This window comes from Rana temporaria, chromosome 6 (assembly GCF_905171775.1).
Source record: "Rana temporaria chromosome 6, aRanTem1.1, whole genome shotgun sequence".
In the NCBI taxonomy this organism is placed as follows: domain Eukaryota; kingdom Metazoa; phylum Chordata; class Amphibia; order Anura; family Ranidae; genus Rana; species Rana temporaria.
The window spans coordinates 12233089-12251701 of record NC_053494.1 but is presented as its reverse complement, the minus strand read 5'-3'; the positions used below and the strand labels follow the sequence as shown (position 1 = coordinate 12251701).

The 18613-nt window shown below is 46.6% G+C and overlaps 2 protein-coding genes across 2 annotated transcripts in view; both read left to right on the top strand.

Annotated features, from left to right (window-relative positions):
- Positions 1–1163: 1163 nt before the first annotated feature.
- Positions 1164–2774, top strand: LOC120944346 (E3 ubiquitin-protein ligase TRIM39-like). Its single transcript, XM_040358398.1, has one exon. It carries the CDS (start codon positions 1164–1166, stop codon positions 2772–2774), a length of 1611 nt encoding a protein of 536 aa, XP_040214332.1.
- Positions 2775–5969: 3195 nt separating this feature from the next.
- Positions 5970–18613, top strand: part of LOC120944345 (E3 ubiquitin/ISG15 ligase TRIM25-like) — a 17581-nt gene continuing 4937 nt past the window's right edge. Inside the window, exons 1-2 of the mRNA XM_040358397.1 lie at positions 5970–7369; positions 7457–7572. Coding sequence (XP_040214331.1) covers positions 6005–7369; positions 7457–7572 — 1481 coding nt within the window. The 5' untranslated portion in view covers positions 5970–6004. The remainder of the gene's footprint in view (positions 7370–7456; positions 7573–18613) is intronic.

Below are 18613 nucleotides of genomic sequence, written 5' to 3'. Positions count from 1 at the left end.
CCGGACCTTTAGGCAGCTAAAGGACCCGGCCAGTTTTCGTGATTCGGCACTGCGTCGCTTTAGCTGACAATTGCGCGGTTGTGTGACGTGGCTCCCAAACAAAATTGGCGTCCTTTTTTCCCCACAAATAGAGATTTCTTTTGGTGGTATTTGATCGCCTCTGCGGTTTTTATTTTTTGCGCTATAAACAAAAATAGAGCGACAATTTTGAAAAAAATGCAATGTTTTTTACTTTTTTCTCTAATAAATACCCCCCAAAAATATATAAAAAAAATTTTCCTCAGTTTAGGCCGATACGTATTCTTCTACCTATTTTTGGTAGAAAAAAAAATTGCAACAAGCGTTTATCGATTGGTTTGCGCAAAATGTATAGCGTTTACAAAATAGGGGATAGTTTTATTGCATTTTTATTAATTATTATTTTTTTTTTACTACTAATGGCAGCGATCAGTGATTTTTTTCGTGACTGCGACATTATGGCGGACACTTCGGACAATTTTGACACATTTTTGGGACCATTGTCATTTTTCACAGCACAAAAATGCATTTAAAATGCATTGTTTATTGTGAAAATGACAGTTGCAGTTTGAGAGTTAACCACAGGGGGCGCTGTAGGATTTAGTGTTCACTTAGTGTGTGTTTACAACTGTAGGGGGGTGTGGCTGTAGGAATGACGTCATCGATCGAGTCTCCCTATAAAAGGGATCACTCGATCGATGCAGCGCCATAGTGAAGCACGGGGAAGCCGTGTTTACATACGGCTCTCCCCGTTTTTCAGCTCCGGGGAGCGATCGCGACGGAGCGGCTAGAAACAAATAGCCGCGCCGTCGTCCCGGATCGCTCCCCGAGGGAACCCGACCGCCGCATGTAGCGGGGGGGGGGGGGGGGGGGATCCCGATCGGACCCCCGACCCACGTCTAGGCAGGCACATACAGGTACGTTGATGTGCCTGTCCGTGCCATTCTGACGACGTATATCTACATGCGGCGGTCGGGAAAGGGTTAAGTGGGGTAGCCCTAAATCAAAGTAGGTAAGTTTTGCATTTATACTTTCCTCTACAGAACATATTATGTTTATGCTTATTTATAACCTTTTATTTTAAGCCTCCTCTTCCTATACAAACTGATTTTCAGTTTCAATGTTTCTTCAATGTTGTTTGCAGGATGGCGTCTGCTGCACACGGAGAAGAGCTGAGCTGCTCCACCTGCCCGGACCTTTCTATGAAACTGGCGACACTGAGATGTGGGCACAGGTTCTGCCGGGACTGTCTTGTGACTGCTCTGGATACACAGGAGGGGTCCGGAGTTTATCCCTGTCCGGGGTGCAGAGAGGAGTATGTGGAGTGTCCTGTGCCTGTGAAGAAGATTAAGCTGAGTAACACTGTGGAAGACTCCCGATCTATGGAACAGGAGAACAGTGAGGTCTTCTGTACATATTGTGTGCATTTTAGGGTGGCAGCTATCAAGACTTGTCTGCATTGTGAGACTTCTATGTGTGATAAACACCTGACAGCCCACAACAAGGCAGTGGACCATGTGTTGGTAGAACCCACCTCATCCTTCAGAAGAAAAAAATGCTCCATCCACGAGAAGCTTCTGGAGTATTACTGCCCCGAGGACGCCATCTGTCTATGTGTGTCCTGCTGTCTGGTGGGAAAACATAAAGGTCATGAAGTAGAACTTATAAAAGAGGCTTTGGAGAAGAAGAAGGAGAGACTGAGAAATATTTGTGAAAAAGTGACTGCAGTGAGAGGAGCGATTGAAGGACAAATCCAGAATCTACAGGACCACAAGGGGAAAGCACAGGAGAAAGCCAACAATGAGAAGAAGAGAGTCACTGTCCTGTACGAGGATATCAGGAGACAGCTGGAGGTCCAGGAACAGAGAGTCCTGAGTGAGATCTCCAGACAGGAAGAAAAGGTCTCATTGGCGGTCTCTGAACTGATCCAGCAACTGGAGACCCAGAAAGACACTCTATCCAGGAAGATCCGTCACATTGAGGAGATGTGTAACATAACCGACCCCATAACTGTCCTACAAGAACCAGGAATAGTAGACCAAGCTATGGAGGAACCTAAGATCTGTGACCTGGATGATTTCCTGATCTCACTTACATTGCACAGATCCCTAACTGATCTAATCACCAACATAAAAGCCAAAAATGAATTTCATGTGGCAAATGTGTTACTGGATGAAAAAACTGCACACGAATCATTGGTTTTATCCGCTGACCTGAAAATGGCATCAGTATCTGATCCAGAAGAGGATCCACCAGATCCAGAAGAGGATACACCAGATCCAGAAGAGGATACACCATATTTAGAAGAGGATACACCATATTTAGAAGAGGATACACCAGATCCAGAAGAGAGATTTTACGAATATTGGCAGGTGATGAGCATTGAGAGTTTTTCCAGTGGGAGACATTATTGGGAGGTAGAGATCGGTGGGAATGAAGTTTGGGATATTGGCGTTTGCTATCCCACCATAGATAGAGGACCTGATGGTGATTTTAGAAAAAATAACAAGTCGTGGTGTATAGCTCTGTCTGATGATGAACTTGCAGCTGTGCACAACTCTGACTTTGAGTCTTTGAACCATGAGTCTCCGTTGCAGAAAGTAGGAGTGTATTTGGACTATGAAGGTGGCCGTCTGTCCTTCTACCAGTTGAGTGATCCCATCAGACACCTCCACACCTTCACCACCACCTTCACCGAACCCCTCCATGCTGCTTTCTATCTAGATGAAAATGGCTGGGTGAAGCTCTTAAGTTAATGTAAGCATACCAAAGAATTAAAATATTGGATTTGTTTTCTTCTTGCACAGGTTTATGTGTATATCAGATGTTTTCTTTAAGGGTTCAATAAAGTTATAGGAATCTCAGCATTATACAGGACTGTCATTGAATTTCACCATGTGCACCTCCCAACTCTCTAAGATGGTAAATAGGGACATGGTTTATTGTGGTTAAACTGGGGGAGTTTGTTACTCTGAGCGGATATTTTTAAACATTAAAACTAATGCCTGGTACACACGATCCGATTATCGGACAAATGATCATTCGTTTTTTTGTTTTTTTGCATGCTAATCTCACATCAAATCTGATGAGTTTACCAAAGTCATGAAAATTCTCGTACGACAGAATAAAAATTCGGGAGTGATGTTATGTGTTGTTATGCATTTGTATTGCATTTTCAAACGACAGCTGTACTGATTAAATGAACATCGTACGATCTGGCATCGTCCGGAAAAACAATTCTGTGCACGTCCAATAGAATCATTTTGGGTGAACTGTCCCGATCGGTTCTTGACAGCTCTGTACTAACGAGCCGATTATCGTACGATCGATTAGAATGCAGCATTTTTCATGCGATTTTTGGATCGTGTGTGTACGGGCCATAAGGATTATTTGAAAGATATAAAGGATGTTTTAAATTGTTTACAGCAGTTAACAATAAATATGATTATGTGTGAGTGAATTAACCCAACACCTGCACAAATGTGCTACTACTAAAATATGCAATGTCTAAAACAAACAAGACAAAAGAGCTGCATGTTCTAAAGCAAATAGCTATAACATGAAAAAACTATAAAATGTAATAATTAACCACTACAGCCACGGGAAGATTTGGCTGTTCAAGGACGAAAAAGTGGCAACCCTAGTCTGTACTGAAGGGTAGTCTGCACTAAAGGAGGGAAGTCTGTGCTGAGGGAGGGGGTGTCTATACTGAGGTAGGGGGGTCTGTACTGAGGGAGGGGGTGTCTATACTGAGGTAGGGGGGTCTGTACTGAGGGAGGGGGTGTCTATACTGAGGTAGGGGGGTCTTTACTGAGGGAGGGGGTGTCTATACTGAGGTAGGGGGGTCTGTACTGAGGGAGGGGTGTCTGTACTTAGTAGACATGTGCATTAATTTTTCGTCAAAATGTTGGGGATTTTCGCATTCATTTTTAACAATCTAAAACTAACACGCAGAATCCGAAAGATCCGACATACAAAATGCTTCATTTTCGTTTCTTTGCGACAACAGTTCTCTATAGATAGAAGATTCGACATGACGGTGACAATAGCGATCTGTGTCTATCGAACCTGCGGTCGAATGTGTCTAACCTAACTCTATTAGTCCAAGATTATTCGACATAGAGAGAAAAGATTCGACATTATAGAGACATGAAGATGCGATAAAGCAGCTAAAAACATACGATCGCCGCAAGCGGACATTTATGGTCAAATGCTCCACCCATAGGCTATACAAGAATGTTGGTTGACTAGTAATAATAATTTATAAATATAATTATTACTAGTGTCATACAACATTAGAATTCTACTATAGCTTGTGGGCGGAGCATTCGACCGTAAATGTACGATTGCGGCGTCGTACAGTTTAGCTGCTTCGTCGAATCTTCTGGGAACATTCGACAGAAACCATAAGCCTTTCATTGAAAGATTCAACCTTAATTAATACGAATTTTCAGTGAATGGATTTTTTAACGAAACAAAATAGATAAAAACTAATTTCGGGAGTGACTAAATAAATACATTTTTCAGACGAAAACGATATTCCCGAAAACAAAATATTTTAGTGTGCACAACTAGTACTTAGTGGAGAGGGGGGTCTGTACTTAGGAAGGGGGTCTGTACTTAGGAAGGGGGTCTGTACTTAGTGGAGGGGGGGGTCTGTACTAAGGGAGGGGGTCTGTACTTAGTGGAGGGGGGGGGTCTGTACTTAGGAAGGGGGTCTGTACTTAGTGGAGGGGGGGGGTCTGTACTAAGGGAGGGGGTCTGTACTTAGTGGAGGGGGGGTCTGTACTAAGGAAGGGGGTCTGTACTTAGTGGAGGGGGGTCTGTACTAAGGGAGGGGGTCTGTACTTAGTGGAGGGGGGGTCTGTACTTGGTGGAGGGAGGTCTGTAATTGGTGGAGGGGGGGTCTGTACTGAGGGGGGACTATAGCTGGTGGAGGGAGGGTGACGCCATGTTTTTTCGCACCGGGTGACACCAACCCTAGTAACACCACTGGTGGAAATGTTTGTATTGAAGTGGTTACAATGGGCCGGATTCAGATAGGAGATACGACGGCGTATCTCTGAGTGCCGGCCGTCGTATCTATGCGCCTGATTCAGAGAATCAGTTACGCATAGATATCCCTAAGATCCGACTGGTGTAAGTGTCTTACACCGTCGTATCTTAGGCTGCATAATCACGCTGGCCGCTAGGTGGCGCTTCCGTATAGTTACGTGAGGAATATGCTAAATAGGTATTTACGCCGATTCAGAAACGTACGTCCCGCCGGCGCATTTTTTTACGTCGTTTGCGTTAGGCTTTTTCCGGCGTATAGTTACCCCTGCTATATGAGGCGTAGCTAATGTTAAGTATAGACGTCGTTCCCGAGCCGAGTTTTGAAAATTTTACGTCGTTTGCGTGAGTCGTTCGCGAATAGGGCTTTGCGTAAGTTACGTTCACGTCGATAACAATGAGGCTTTGCGGCGTAATTTCGAGCATGCGCACTGGGACTTTTTCACGAACGGCGCATGCGCCGTTCAGAAAAAACGTCAAATACGCGGGGTCAAGGGAAATTTTAATAAAACACGCCCCCAACATCCCCATTTGAATTAGGCGGGCTTACGCCGCCACACATACGTTACGCCGCCGTAACTAAGGGCGCAAGTTCTTTCTGCATACGGAACTTGCGTCCAAAGTTACGGCGGCGTAACGTATCGGAGATACGTTACGCCCGCAGAAAGATGCGCTCATCTTTCTGAATCCGGGCCACTGATTTTAATATTACATTTCTGAAAAAAATCTAAAGGAGATTTTAAAGTCACACTTAAAACGTTAAAATTCTTTCGACTTTTTTTTTTCTGTGCTTGTGAACGTTATCAGGATGCTTGCTAACATGTAAAAAGACTTGGTTGCAGGCTCAGTTTCTTGGCTATAAAAGGGTTAAAAACCAGACAACAGGAACAGATCCCCGCCCACTTCCTGCATCCGGCAAGTTTTGTTTTCTCCCATGCTTTCCCGCACAATGCTTTCCCGCACAATGGCATCTACAGAGCTGAGAGACGAGCTGAGCTGCTCCATCTGCCTGAACCTTTATACGGATCCGGTGACACTGAGATGTGGACACAACTTCTGCCGGGATTGTATTGAAAAAGTTCTGGATTTTCAGAAGGATTCAGACAGCTACTCGTGTCCAGAATGCAGAGCAGAGTATGCAGAACGCCCCCTGCTGGAGAAGAACAGGAAGTTGTGTAATATTGCAAAACATTTCCTTGTTACTCAGACACACCTGGAGGGGTCTGGGGTCGCCTGTACTTACTGTGTGCACCCTCCCATCCTAGCCGTCAAGACGTGTCTTCAGTGCGAGACTTCCCTGTGTGACATTCACCTGACTATCCACAACAGCGCCGTGGATCACCTTCTGATCGATCCCATCGATTCCCTGGTCAGCAGGAAATGTCAGACCCACAACAAGCTCCTGGAATACCACTGCTGTGACGACGCTTCCTGCATTTGTGTGTCCTGCTTTGCTGTAGGATCCCACAGAACGCACAAGGTGGAGACCCTGGATGAGGCCGTGACAAGGAAGAAGGGGAGGCTCAGAGGGATCCTGGATAAATTTACTTCCCAGGTGGGAGTTATGGAGAAACAAGCCCAGAATCTACTGGATCTCCAGCTCGCCGAGCACAAAAAAGCCTCCGATGCTAAAACGAGGGTCACATTACTGTTTGAAGATGCCAGGGAAGAGCTGGAGGAAAAGGAAGCCTGGATCCTGGACGTTATCTCTAAAGAAGAACACAAAATCGATTCTAAAATCTCACATCTTATCCAAAAGCTGGAGACGCAAAAAGAGTCGATTTTTGAGAAGATGCGTCACCTTGAGGAGCTGTGCAAGATGGCGGACCCATTGCTGATCCTGCAAGACAAGGAAGCGGATGGCAAAGGTTTGGTTGGACTTGGGGACCTCAGTATTGCAGAGAAGACGGTTGATGAAGAGAACAGATCAGAAATGAGATTGGATGAAGGTTTGATCAGGTCAAGCTTGCACGTGGCCCTTTCTGATTTAGCATCCAAAGCGAAGAAAGCATCTTATATAACCGAGCCCGTGGATTTATTGCTGGATTCTGACACAGCTTGTGACAACGTCCTTGTCTCAGGTGATCAAAAAGTAGCTTCCTGGGTCAGTGGTATGCTGAATCGATCAGACAGTTCAAAGCGATTCACAACTTTCTGTCAGTTGTGCACCAAGAATTCTTTTTTTAAAGGAAAGCACTACTGGGAAGTGAATCAGCCTTCTGGATGGTGGGCTTGGCATATGCCTCCATACCACGTGAGGGCCCAAAGTCAAAGATTGGAGACAATAAACATTCCTGGTGCTTGAAGAGGGCTGAGAAGGGCTATTTTGTGATTCACGACTCGCTTGTGACCAATCTTTTGCTTGAATCCCCCATTCTAAGATTAGGAATATACCTGGATTATGAAGCTGGTTTTCTGTCCTTCTACCAGCTGTGTGACTCGGCCAAACTCCTGTACACCTTCCATGCCACCTTCACCCAACCTCTACACCCTGCTTTTGTGGTATGGAAGGGTGGCTGGATCAGGATATAAAGCTAGAACAATCATCATCGCTGCCAACCTACTAGACTAATTTTCCGGAACACTTTGTTGCTAAATTGATGTTTTTTAAGTGATTCTATTGTGATAGAAGTACAGGGATATGCTAAAGTACCGTATTTGCCGGCGTATAAGGCGACCCCCTAATTTTCCAGCTAAAATTTTAGTTTTGGGATATACTCGCCATATAAGGCGACCCCCTTCCTACTAGTCTGACAGGAACAACCGCTGACAGAAACAGGCTTTTTTCAGCTTTTCTCAAATCTCACTGTGCCATTACATTACATGCCTCACTGTGCCCTTACACATGCCTCACTGTGCCCTTACACATGCCTCACTGTGCCATTACACGTGCCTCACTGTGCCATTACACGTGCCCCAATGTGCCATTACACGTGCCCCAATGTGCCATTACACGTGCCCCAATGTGCCATTACACATGCCTCACTGTGCCATTACACATGCCCCACTGTGCCATTACACATGCCCCACTGTGCCATTACACATGCCCCACTGTGCCATTACACATACCCCACTGTGCCATTACACAACATACCCCACTGTGCCATTACACATGCCCCACTGTGTCATTACACGTGCCCCACTGTGCCATTACACGTGCCCCAATGTGCCATTACACATGCCCCACTGTGCCATTACACATGCCCCACTGTGTCATTACACGTGCCCCACTGTGCCATTACACATGCCCCACTGTGTCATTACACATGCCCCACAGTGCCATTACACGTGCCCCAATGTGCCATTACACGTGCCTCACTGTGCCATTACACGTGCCATTACATGTGCCCCAATGTGCCATTACACATGCCCCAATGTGGCATTACACATGCCTCACTGTGCCATTACACATGCCCCACTGTGCCATTACACATGCCCCACTGTGTCATTGCCGACCTCACTGTCACAATCTCCCTACTTTCTCCTGTTTGTATCGTTTGTCAGGCTGCAGGCGTCCATTATTCAAAAGCCGCGCCTCCTCCTCCATGCTGTTCAGTGATAGGCGGAACACTAATTTTCCCAGCAGAGCCTCTGTTCAGTGTTCCGCCTATCACGGATGTCCTCTCGTCCGAGACTGAGGATGAGAAGGCATCCATGATAGGCGGAAAGCTGAAACAGAGGCTCTGCTGGGAAAATGAGTGTTCCGCCTATCACGGCATGGAGGAGCGCGACTTTTGAATAATGGATGCCCACAGCCTGAACACTTAGGTACCCGGTGTATAAGTAAGACGACCCCCGAGTTTTAAGGCATTTTTTTACATGCCAAAAGTCGTCTTATACGCCGGAAAATACGGTACGCATTCTGCTAAAAATGCAAATTGCCTGGTTGTGTATGACTGCTAGTGTATGTAAACCGGAATATATTACCACTTACCAAACTTTAGATGTGATGGCTGCATTCATTTTCTAGCTCTTGAAAATAAACGATGACTACCTAAAATTAAAGGGATTGTAAAGGTTCTTTTTTTTTTTTAAATAACAAACATGACATACTTACCTCCACTGTGTAGCTCGTTTTGCACAGAGTGGCCCCGATCCTCGTCTTCTGGGGTCCCTCGGCGGCTGTCTCGTCTCCTCCCCGCAAGAGCTAATCCCCGTTCTGGAAAGTGCTCTCCCAAGGGGGTTAGCTTGCGGGTGCGCTCCCGGGTGATACAGTGGCAGCGCCGCTGCGTCATTGATTAGATTGACAGCAGCGGGAGCCAATGTCTGCGCTGCTATCAATCTCCAATGAAGAGCCGAGAAGAAAGCGCGTTCATGACGCAGGAATTTCCAGGGCTCGGGTAAGTAAACCGGGGGGCTGGGGGGCTTGTAAGCATTGGCTGTTTTTTCACCTTAATGCATAGGATTCATTAAGGTGAAAAAACGCAAAGCTTTACAACCCCTTTAACTTTTCTGTTTTTGGTGAGTTGTGGTAGGTGCACTACGTTATGGTGTAAATTTTTCACTCGTTGTCTTCGCATTCTGTGTATATGCTGTCAGGTCATGCTCTCCGAGTGGTGTAAAACCGTAAGTGACGGTTCCACGATAAGCCCCGCCTACCGTCCTCCGGACCCGCCAATCAGGTGCAACAGGGTGGAATGGAATAATGAATGAATGGTTGTAGAGTGGGACTGGGAGTGTTCAGGACGCATGGCCTGCACCCCGTTTACACTCTAAACACCGTCCAATTAACTGCAATCACCTGATTTTTCAGCAGTCACGCTTCTAGGGGACAGCTCAGTGTCCGGTGACCAGACGCTCTTAAAACGGAGGTCCACACAAAAATGGAACATCCGCTTTTCGGAACCCCCCCCCCCCCTCTCCGGTGTCACATTTGGCACCTTTCACGGGGTAGGGGGGTGCAGATACCTGTATAATACAGGTATTTGCACCCACTTCCGGGCATAGACCCCCACAGGAGTTGCGCCACTTCCCGCCCCCCCCCCCCCCGCTGTCATCTGGGAGACACACAGGTCCCAGAAGACAGCAGGGGCCATTCGGATTGCGCAACCGCGACTCGTGCATGCGCAGTAGGGAACCAGGAAGTGAAGCCGCTAGGCTTCATTTCCTGATTCCCTTACCGAAGATGGCGGCGGCAGCATCCAAGGACCGAGCAACGGGTCGGCTTCTGGTGCCGGCATCGCGGGCGCCCTGGACAGGTAAGTGTCCATATTTTAAAAGTCAGCAGCTGCAGTATTTGTAGCTGCTGACTTTAAAAAAAAAAAAAATTTTGACGGACCTCCGCTTTACATGAGCACTTTTTTTTTTCCAGGTCCAGCTTTTGGGGGGGGCGCCTATGTGTCAATGCACACTGGGTATTAACCAGAGCTTGTCTGTGTGCTGGTACACGTGCACCAGACAGGGCCACCATCAGGAATTTTGGGACCCCTTACACAGCTTCAGGCATGGGCCCCCTGCCAAGTTGAGAAGCGGGGAGTGCTACCGCGAATTTAGAAGTGGGGGGTGCGGCAAATTGAGAAGTGGGGGGGGTGCTGCCGTGAATTGAGAAGCGGGGGGTGCCAATTGAGTAGGCCTTTGGGGACCTCCGAGCCCCTTACAATAAAAAAAAAAGGAGGGGTTGCCATCCGGGCCCCTTAAAAAAAAGGGGGGGGGGTTTGCCATCCGGGCTACTTACCAAAAAAAAATTAGCGCAGCGCGGGTGCCGACTTCCTGGCGGGCTCTGCACGTGTTCTATGCGAACACGCCGGAGCTCATCCTTATTCAGGAGGTAGATGATTGACGTCTGGTGAAACAGTTCCCATGTCGCACAAGGCGCGTCACCAGATTTCCGTAAATAGCTGAGCTGCGAGTCGGCGCTATACGGCGCCTGCGCAGTCAGCTCTACGCGGCGGGCGCAGGCGCCGTATAGCGCCGACTCGCAGCTCGGCTATTTACGGAAATCTGGTGGCGCGCCTTGTGCGACATGGGAACTGTTTCACCAGACGTCAATCATCTACCTCCTGAATAAGGATGAGCTCCAGTGTATTCACATAGTACACGTGCAGAGCCCGCCAGGAAGTCGGCACCCGCGCTGCGCTAATCACAGCCGGGCAGACATTTCCCGATGCTCGGCTGCAGAGATCGGGAAATGTCTGCCTGGCTGTGATTAGCGCAGCGCGGTTGCCGACTTCCTGGCGGGCTCTGCATGTGTTCTATGCGAACACGCCGGAGCTCATCCTTACTCCTGAATAGGAACGCCCAGTACCGCGGGAATCAGAACCCGGAAGCCGGGGATAAAATCACAATATAACGGTATGTACGGGGGAAAAAACAAAAAAGACCTACATACTGTACATGTCGTTAGTATGCTGGATGTAATGTTAGAATTATTTTTTTAGGGTGAACCCCCGCTTTAAGCTAGTGCATTGTTGGTTTACTAACCTTTTCCTTCAATTTCGCTTCTAAATGATTTTTTTTCTTTGTCTGAATTTCTCACTTCCTGTTCTCCTCAGTAAGCTGTTCTAAATGACTTTCCACCACTCAGATGATGGGGGCAAGCTTACTGAGGAGAAACAGGAAGTGAGAAATTCAAACAAAGAAAAAAAAAACATTTATAAGGGAAATGGAAGGAAAAGGTAAGTGAACCAACAATGCCTGAGCTTAAAGGAACCGATTTAGAAAATAAAAGACGAACCTTTACAACCCCTTTAACCTAACAGCATATACAATGGTAATATTAACCACTTGCCGACCTCCTCATGTACATATACGTCAGCAGAATGGCACGGACAGGCACATCAACGTACCTGTACGTCCTCTGCTTGACGTGGGTCGGGGGTCCGATCGGGACCCCCCCCCGGTACATGCGGCGGTCGGGTTCCCTCAGGGAGCGATCCGCCCCGCCGCGATCGCTCCCCGGAGCTGAAGAACGGGGAGAGCTGTGTGTAAACACGGCTTCCCCGTGCTTCACTGTGGTGGCTGCATCGATCGAGTGATCCCTTTTATTAGGGAGACTCGATCGATGATGTCAGTCCTACAGCCACACCCCCCTACAGTTGTAAACACACACTAGGTGAACCCTAAATCCTACAGCGCCCCCCTGTGTTTACCTCCCAAACTGCAACTGTCATTTTCACAATAAAGAATGCAATTTAATTTCTTGTGAAAAAAAAAAAGAATGCAATTTAAATGCATTTTTTGCTGTGAAAATGACAATGGTCCCAAAAATGTGTCAAAATTGTCCGAAGTGTCCGCCATAATGTCGCAGTCACGAAAAAAATCGCTGATCGCCGCCATTAGTAGTAAAAAAAATTTAAAAAATAAAAATGCAATAAAACTATCCCCTATTTTGTAAACGCTATAAATTTTGCGCAAACCAACCGATAAACGATTATTGCGTTTTTTTTTTACGAAAAATAGGTAGAAGAATACGTATCGGCCTAAACTCAGGAAAAAAATAAAATTTATATATGTTTTTGGGGGATATTTATTATAGCAAAAAGTAAAAAATATTGCATTTTTTTCAAAATCGTCGCTCTATTTTTGTTTATAGCGCAAAAACTAAAAACCGCAGAGGTGATCAAATACCACCAAAAGAAAGCTCTATTTGTGGGGAAAAAAGGACGCCAATTTTGTTTGGGAGCCACGTCGCACGACCGCGCAATTGTCTGTTAAAGCGACGCAGTCCCGAACTGTAAAAACACCTTGGGTCTTTAGGCAGCATATTGGTCCGGTCCTTAAGTGGTTAAAGGGATATGAATTCTAGACCCGTGTCACTGCAAGCACTCTGATCTCTTCCTGGAATTCCACACAACCAGCCATTGGACACAGAGAGCAGGAGTAACTTCTAATTGGTATTACATTCAATCATGTCCAGCTGTGTTGCCAGAATGTAATACCAATTAGAAGTTACTCCTGCCCACTGTGTCTAATGGCTGGTTGTGTGGAACTCCAGGGAGCGCCGTTTGGAAGAGATCAGAGTGCTTGCACGGGTCTAGCAGCTCCAGACATCTCTATAGGTTTTTGGGAGACCGAATTCCCTATGCCTGGTGAGAGCGATTTACGGCGGTCAATCAAGTCGGTAAGGAGATTATTTACTCACTTGGGTGTGGATAAAAGATCTTTCTTCACACATTTTTCTTGCCATCTTATTTCTGCACCTGTATGGAAACGTATTGGTTAACCCTTCATCACACGAATATTCGTTTTGGGACTTTACGCCTGTTTTTTTCATTTTATTTTTTCACTCTTGGAACTGTGCTTTAGTCTATTTTTTCTCAGATGTTTGTCACCATTGCATTTGCGAATTGATATTCCTTTAACCACTTGCTTACTGGGTACATATACCCCCCTCCTGCCCAGGTGAAATTTCAGCTTCCGGCACTGCGTCGATTTAACTGACGATTGCGCGGTCGTGCGACGTGGCTCCCAAACAAAATTGACGTCCTTTTTTCCCCACAAGTAGAGCTTTCTTTTGGTGGTATTTGATCGCCTCTGCGGTTTTTATTTTTAGCGCTATAAACAAAAAAGAACGACAATTTTGAAAAACAAAATACAATATTTTTTTACTTGTTGCTATAATAAATATCCCAAAAAAAAAAAAAAAAAAAAGATTTTTTTTTTCAGTTTAGGCCGATACGTATTCTTCTACATATTTTTGGTAAAAAAAAAATCGCAATAAGCCACATGGTTTGCGCAAAAGTTATAGCGCCTACAAAATAGGGGACAGAATTTATTATTTTTTATTTCTTTTTTTACTAGTAATGGCGGCGATCTGCGATTTTTATTGGGACTGCGACATTATGGCGGACACATCGGACACTTTTGACACATTTTTGGCACCATTCACATTTATACTGCGATCAGTGCTATAAATATGCACTAATTACTGTATAAATGTGACTGGCAGGGAAGGGGTTAACACTAGGGGGGTGAGGAAGGGGTTAAATGTATTTCCTCATTGTGTTCTAACTGTGGGGGAAGGGGGGTGACTGGGGGGGGTGACCGATCTATGTCCCTATGTACAAGGGACACAGATCCGTCTCCTCTCTCCCTGACAGGACGCTGTCTCTGTGTGAGCCGGCAGTGAGAAATGATCTCATATGTTTACATATGAGATCATCTCTCATTGGCCGCACAGATCGCCTAGCAAACGGCCACTCCGATTGGCCGTTCACGGCGATCTGTGATTGGCTGTGTCCAAGGGACACGCCAGCACAGAGTTTCCCCGCTGCGCGCTCGGGAGCGCGCGCGGGGACCGAGGAAAGGGGCGGACGTCAATTGATGTCCTGTTGGAATTTCAGGTCCGCGTTGTAGCCGTCATTCGGCTATAGCGCGGGCCTCAGGTGGTTAATATTACCATTGTGTATGCTGTTAGGTTAATTTTATATCTCACGGTTTATTTTGGGAATCACCTTCACAGTCTTTTTTTTTTTAATTATTACCATTTTAAAACCGATTCGTTTATTTTTACCCATTTTTAATATTTTGAGTACTATATTATTTTAATTTTTGCTTCTGGTATTTGAGCACTCATTGGTCAATTCACTTTGAGTTTTTTTTAGTTTTCCAAATCTTTTTTGGAACCCTGCCTTAGGCCCCTTTTCACACTGTGCGCAGGTGGTATATATTTTTAGCGCCACTATACCGTGTTTTTTACCACGATATTCAGCCGCTATCAGTGCGGTTTTAACCCCCGCTAGCGGTCCAAAAAGGGTTAAGCGGCTTAATCGCACATGAGCGTTTTCGCTGTTTTATCGCACATGCGTGGATGCAATTTTGGGGTCCAGAAAAATTATAGACCCGAGCGGGTGGGCAGAGCGCCGGTTTGTTTAAACTCCCCCATCGGCAGCCCCGCCCCTAGCCTGTTCTTTCTACTAACCCATACCAAAGGAAAGTGGGAGAGCGACGCTTGGAGAGGGGGGCGGGCCGCACACAGTGCTATGCACGGGCCCGCCACCCAGTGGCGGCTGGTGCTCAAAATTTTTTGGGGGGCGCAAACGGAAAAAAAAAATTCAGCCTCACTGTGCCCATCAAATGCAGCCACTGTGCCATCAATTGTCACCACTGTTCCATGCCATCAAACGCAGCCACTGTGCCATGCCATCAAACGCAGCCACTGTGCCATCAATTGTCCCCACTGTGCCATGCCATCAAATGCAGTCACTATGCCATGCCATCAAACGCAGCCACTGTGCCATCAATTGTCACCACTGTGCCATGCCATCAAACGCAGCCACTGTGCCATGCCATCAAACGCAGCCACTGTGCCCTTTAATTGTCGCCACTGTGCCCATTGATGTCACTGTGCCCTTTAATTGTCGCCACTGTGCCCATTCATGCTGCTGTGCCAATTGTCCCCACTGTGCCCATTGATGTCACTGTGCCCTTCATCGCCGCTGTGCCTTGTAAAATGCCCCTCCCCGCCCGTCACTTACCTTTACCGGAGTCAGCCATCCACGTCCTCGACCCTCGATGTCTTCTCCCGCCCTTGATGATAGCCAGAACCGGCCAACCTGATTGGCTGAGACGCCTGTCAGTCTTATCCAAGGAACGCACCCCCCCGTGCGTTCCGAGGATAAGCTTCCGGGGACCCGAGGGCTGTACTCGGAAAGCCTATCAGAGCCGCTGGCTCTGATAGGCACTTCCGTACAGCCAACCAGCTGCCGTTATTCAGGTGGCCGGCGCTCATGTCCGGCCATCTGAATAGAACAGCGGCAGTGGCGACAATAACATAGATTCGTGCAATGCATGGATCTATGTTATTAGACTCAGTGGCGGGCGAGAGCCAGAGGGGGCGGCGCTCCAGCGCACTCTATGGACGAACCGCCACCCCTCTCCAAGCACCGCTCTATCTTCCACTTTCCCTCGGTACGGGTTAGTAGAAAGAACAGCCTAGGGGTGGGGGCTGGACGCTTTGCTGCCGATGACAAGTTTAAACAAATCTCCGCCCACCCGCTCGGGTCTATAATTTTTCTGGACCCGAAAATTGCATGCGCGATAAAACAGCGGGGAAGTCGCGCATTCGCAGTAAAGCCCAGCGAACAGCTATTTCGTGACGTAGTCGCACCGGAAGTGACACGGCCGAGAAATTTCATAGGTCAAGATTTTTTTATTACACTGGAATCGGCTTCGATGGGCTCTCAAATCTAGTAACCTGGAAGCAACATCATGACGTCACTTCCCGGATTACTGGCATTCTAAAGGTGCCAGTTTAAAAAAAATAGGAAATGTTCCATAACGCAGATCTTGGCGTTCTGAATAAGTGCAGAGGAGGGATTTGGATGTATACATCCCTTGTGGCAGCAAAAAAAAGTGATAACTTTTTATTTTATTTTAACCACCTCAATACAGGGCATTTTCAGCCCCCCACCCTTCCTGCCCCCCCCCACAAATAGAGCTTTCTATTGGTGGTATTTGATCACCTCTGCGGTTTTTATTTTTCGCACTATAAACAAAAATAGAGCGACAATTTTGAAAAAAACACAATACATTTTGCTTTAACCACTTCAGCCCCGGAAGAATTTACCCCCTTCCTGACCAGAGCACTTTTTGCGATTCGACAATTGCAACGCTGCACCCAAACAATATCTTTTTTTTTTCCCCCACAAAACAAAAACAAAAAAGAGCGACAATTTTGAAACAAACACAATGGGCCAGATCCACGTACCTTGGCGCATATTTCCACCGGGCGCAGCGTATCTAAGATACACTACGCCGCCGTAACTTTTTTTTCGAATCCTCAAAGAATTTGCACCGTAAGTTGCGGCGTAGGGGCGCGAAATTCAAAACGACGTGATGGGGTCGTGTTTTATGTAAATACGTTGTGACCCGACGTAAACAACGTTTTTTTTTTTAACGGCGCATGCGCCATCCGTGGGGGTATCCCAGTGCGCATGCTCGAAATTAAACCGGAACAAGCCAATGCTTACGATGGTGACGCCATTCTACGCAAATCCCTATTCGCGAACGACTTACGCAAACGTAAGCTGAGTGTTCCGCCTATCACGGAACAGCAGAAGGAGGCGCGGCTTTTGAAAAATGGACAGCCGCGGTCTGCATGTTAGGTTACCGGCGTATAAGACGACCCCCGACTTTTAAGAAGAATTTCAGGGGTTAAAAAGTCGTCTTATACGCCGGAAAATACGGTAATAGAAAAAAGCATGACAGGTCCTCTTAAAGATGGGATCTGGGGTGAAAAAGACCCAACATCTCATATTTAGACTAAAATGCAATAAAAGAAAATTATTTGTCATTTGAAAAAATTACAAAAGCACTTACCTAGAAATTTTCGGCTGTGTAACTTAAATCCGGCCGGCGCAAGGCGTTCCTATTCAAATGGGGCGAGTCCCATTTAAATTAGGCGCGCTCCCGCGCCGGCCATACTGCGCATGCTCACGATGTCATTTTCCCGACGTGCTTTGCGGGGTTTTATGTTGCGCCGGGTTTTGAGAATCGCGACGGGCGTAAAAAAAAAAAAAAATACGAGTTGCGGAGGGAAAAAAAAAATTGAAAAAAAAAGACGGCGACGCAGGATAGAAGGGTTTACTTTTACAAGGTGTAAACAGTTTAGGCCTTGTAAAAGCAGCCCTAATTTTACGATTGCAAACTAATACTTACGGAGAAAAAACGAAGCGTAAAAGCTTCGTGGATCTCCGTAAGTGCTAATTTGCATACCCGAAGCGGCATTTCGACTCGAAATGCCCCCAGTGGTGGATGCGGTACTGCATCCTAAGATCCGACAGTGTAAGTCCCTTACACATGTCGGATCTTCTGCCTATCTCTTGGAAACTGATTCTGTGGATCAGTTCCAAAGATAGAAACAGGGATACGATGGCGTATCCCTTTTGTGGATCTGGCCCTATGTGTACAAGGCCATTTAGAATTCTACTAAAATGAGTGAAATAATATTCACTCTAAAACCTATTAACCCTTCGCAACCATATGTATAGTTAAGGAAGGATCCTAACTATAGAACCATAACCCCTTACAATCCCAAGCGTGTTCCCAGTGAGAGGAGGCTGTTCGGTGAGGCGTCCACCTGAGGAGAGCCAAGAGAGGCTGGCAATCCAATAGGGTCTCGACAATCCACCGGGGATCAAGGTAACCAGGAACTGAGAGGCTGGACGTTGGTCACCTATCAGTCGGTAACCTAACTGCAACTACCTGAAGGAGATCCAGGCACAAAAAAATCTATCAAGGAGGATTACCTCCGTCCTCTCAATCCTAAGGAGGTTCTGTGGCAGAGACTTTTCCCTAAGTTCTGAATGCTACTCTGGCTGCCAGGTCAGTGAGAGAGGCCTGTACAGGTACACTATACCCACTCAGGCCGGAGTGGCGAAAGAAAGTGTTCAAAGTGGGAGCAGGACTGTTTCCCTATTGCTACGCCTGAATCTGCTGTTTCTCCTTCTACTGAATCTCTACCTTTCACCACAAGTTTATTGCTTCTACCCGGCTGGGGGTAGTGCTACATAAGTAATATGTGTAAAAATGTGACATGGAAAAAATGACAATCGTGATGAGCGGATGTATATTATGGGATAGGACCGTGATGGAGAAAAATAAA

Bases quoted from the DNA above. Each gene is read 5' to 3' on its own strand.
- LOC120944346 (XM_040358398.1), top strand. From the start codon at position 1,164: ATGGCGTCTGCTGCACACGGAGAAGAGCTGAGCTGCTCCACCTGCCCG.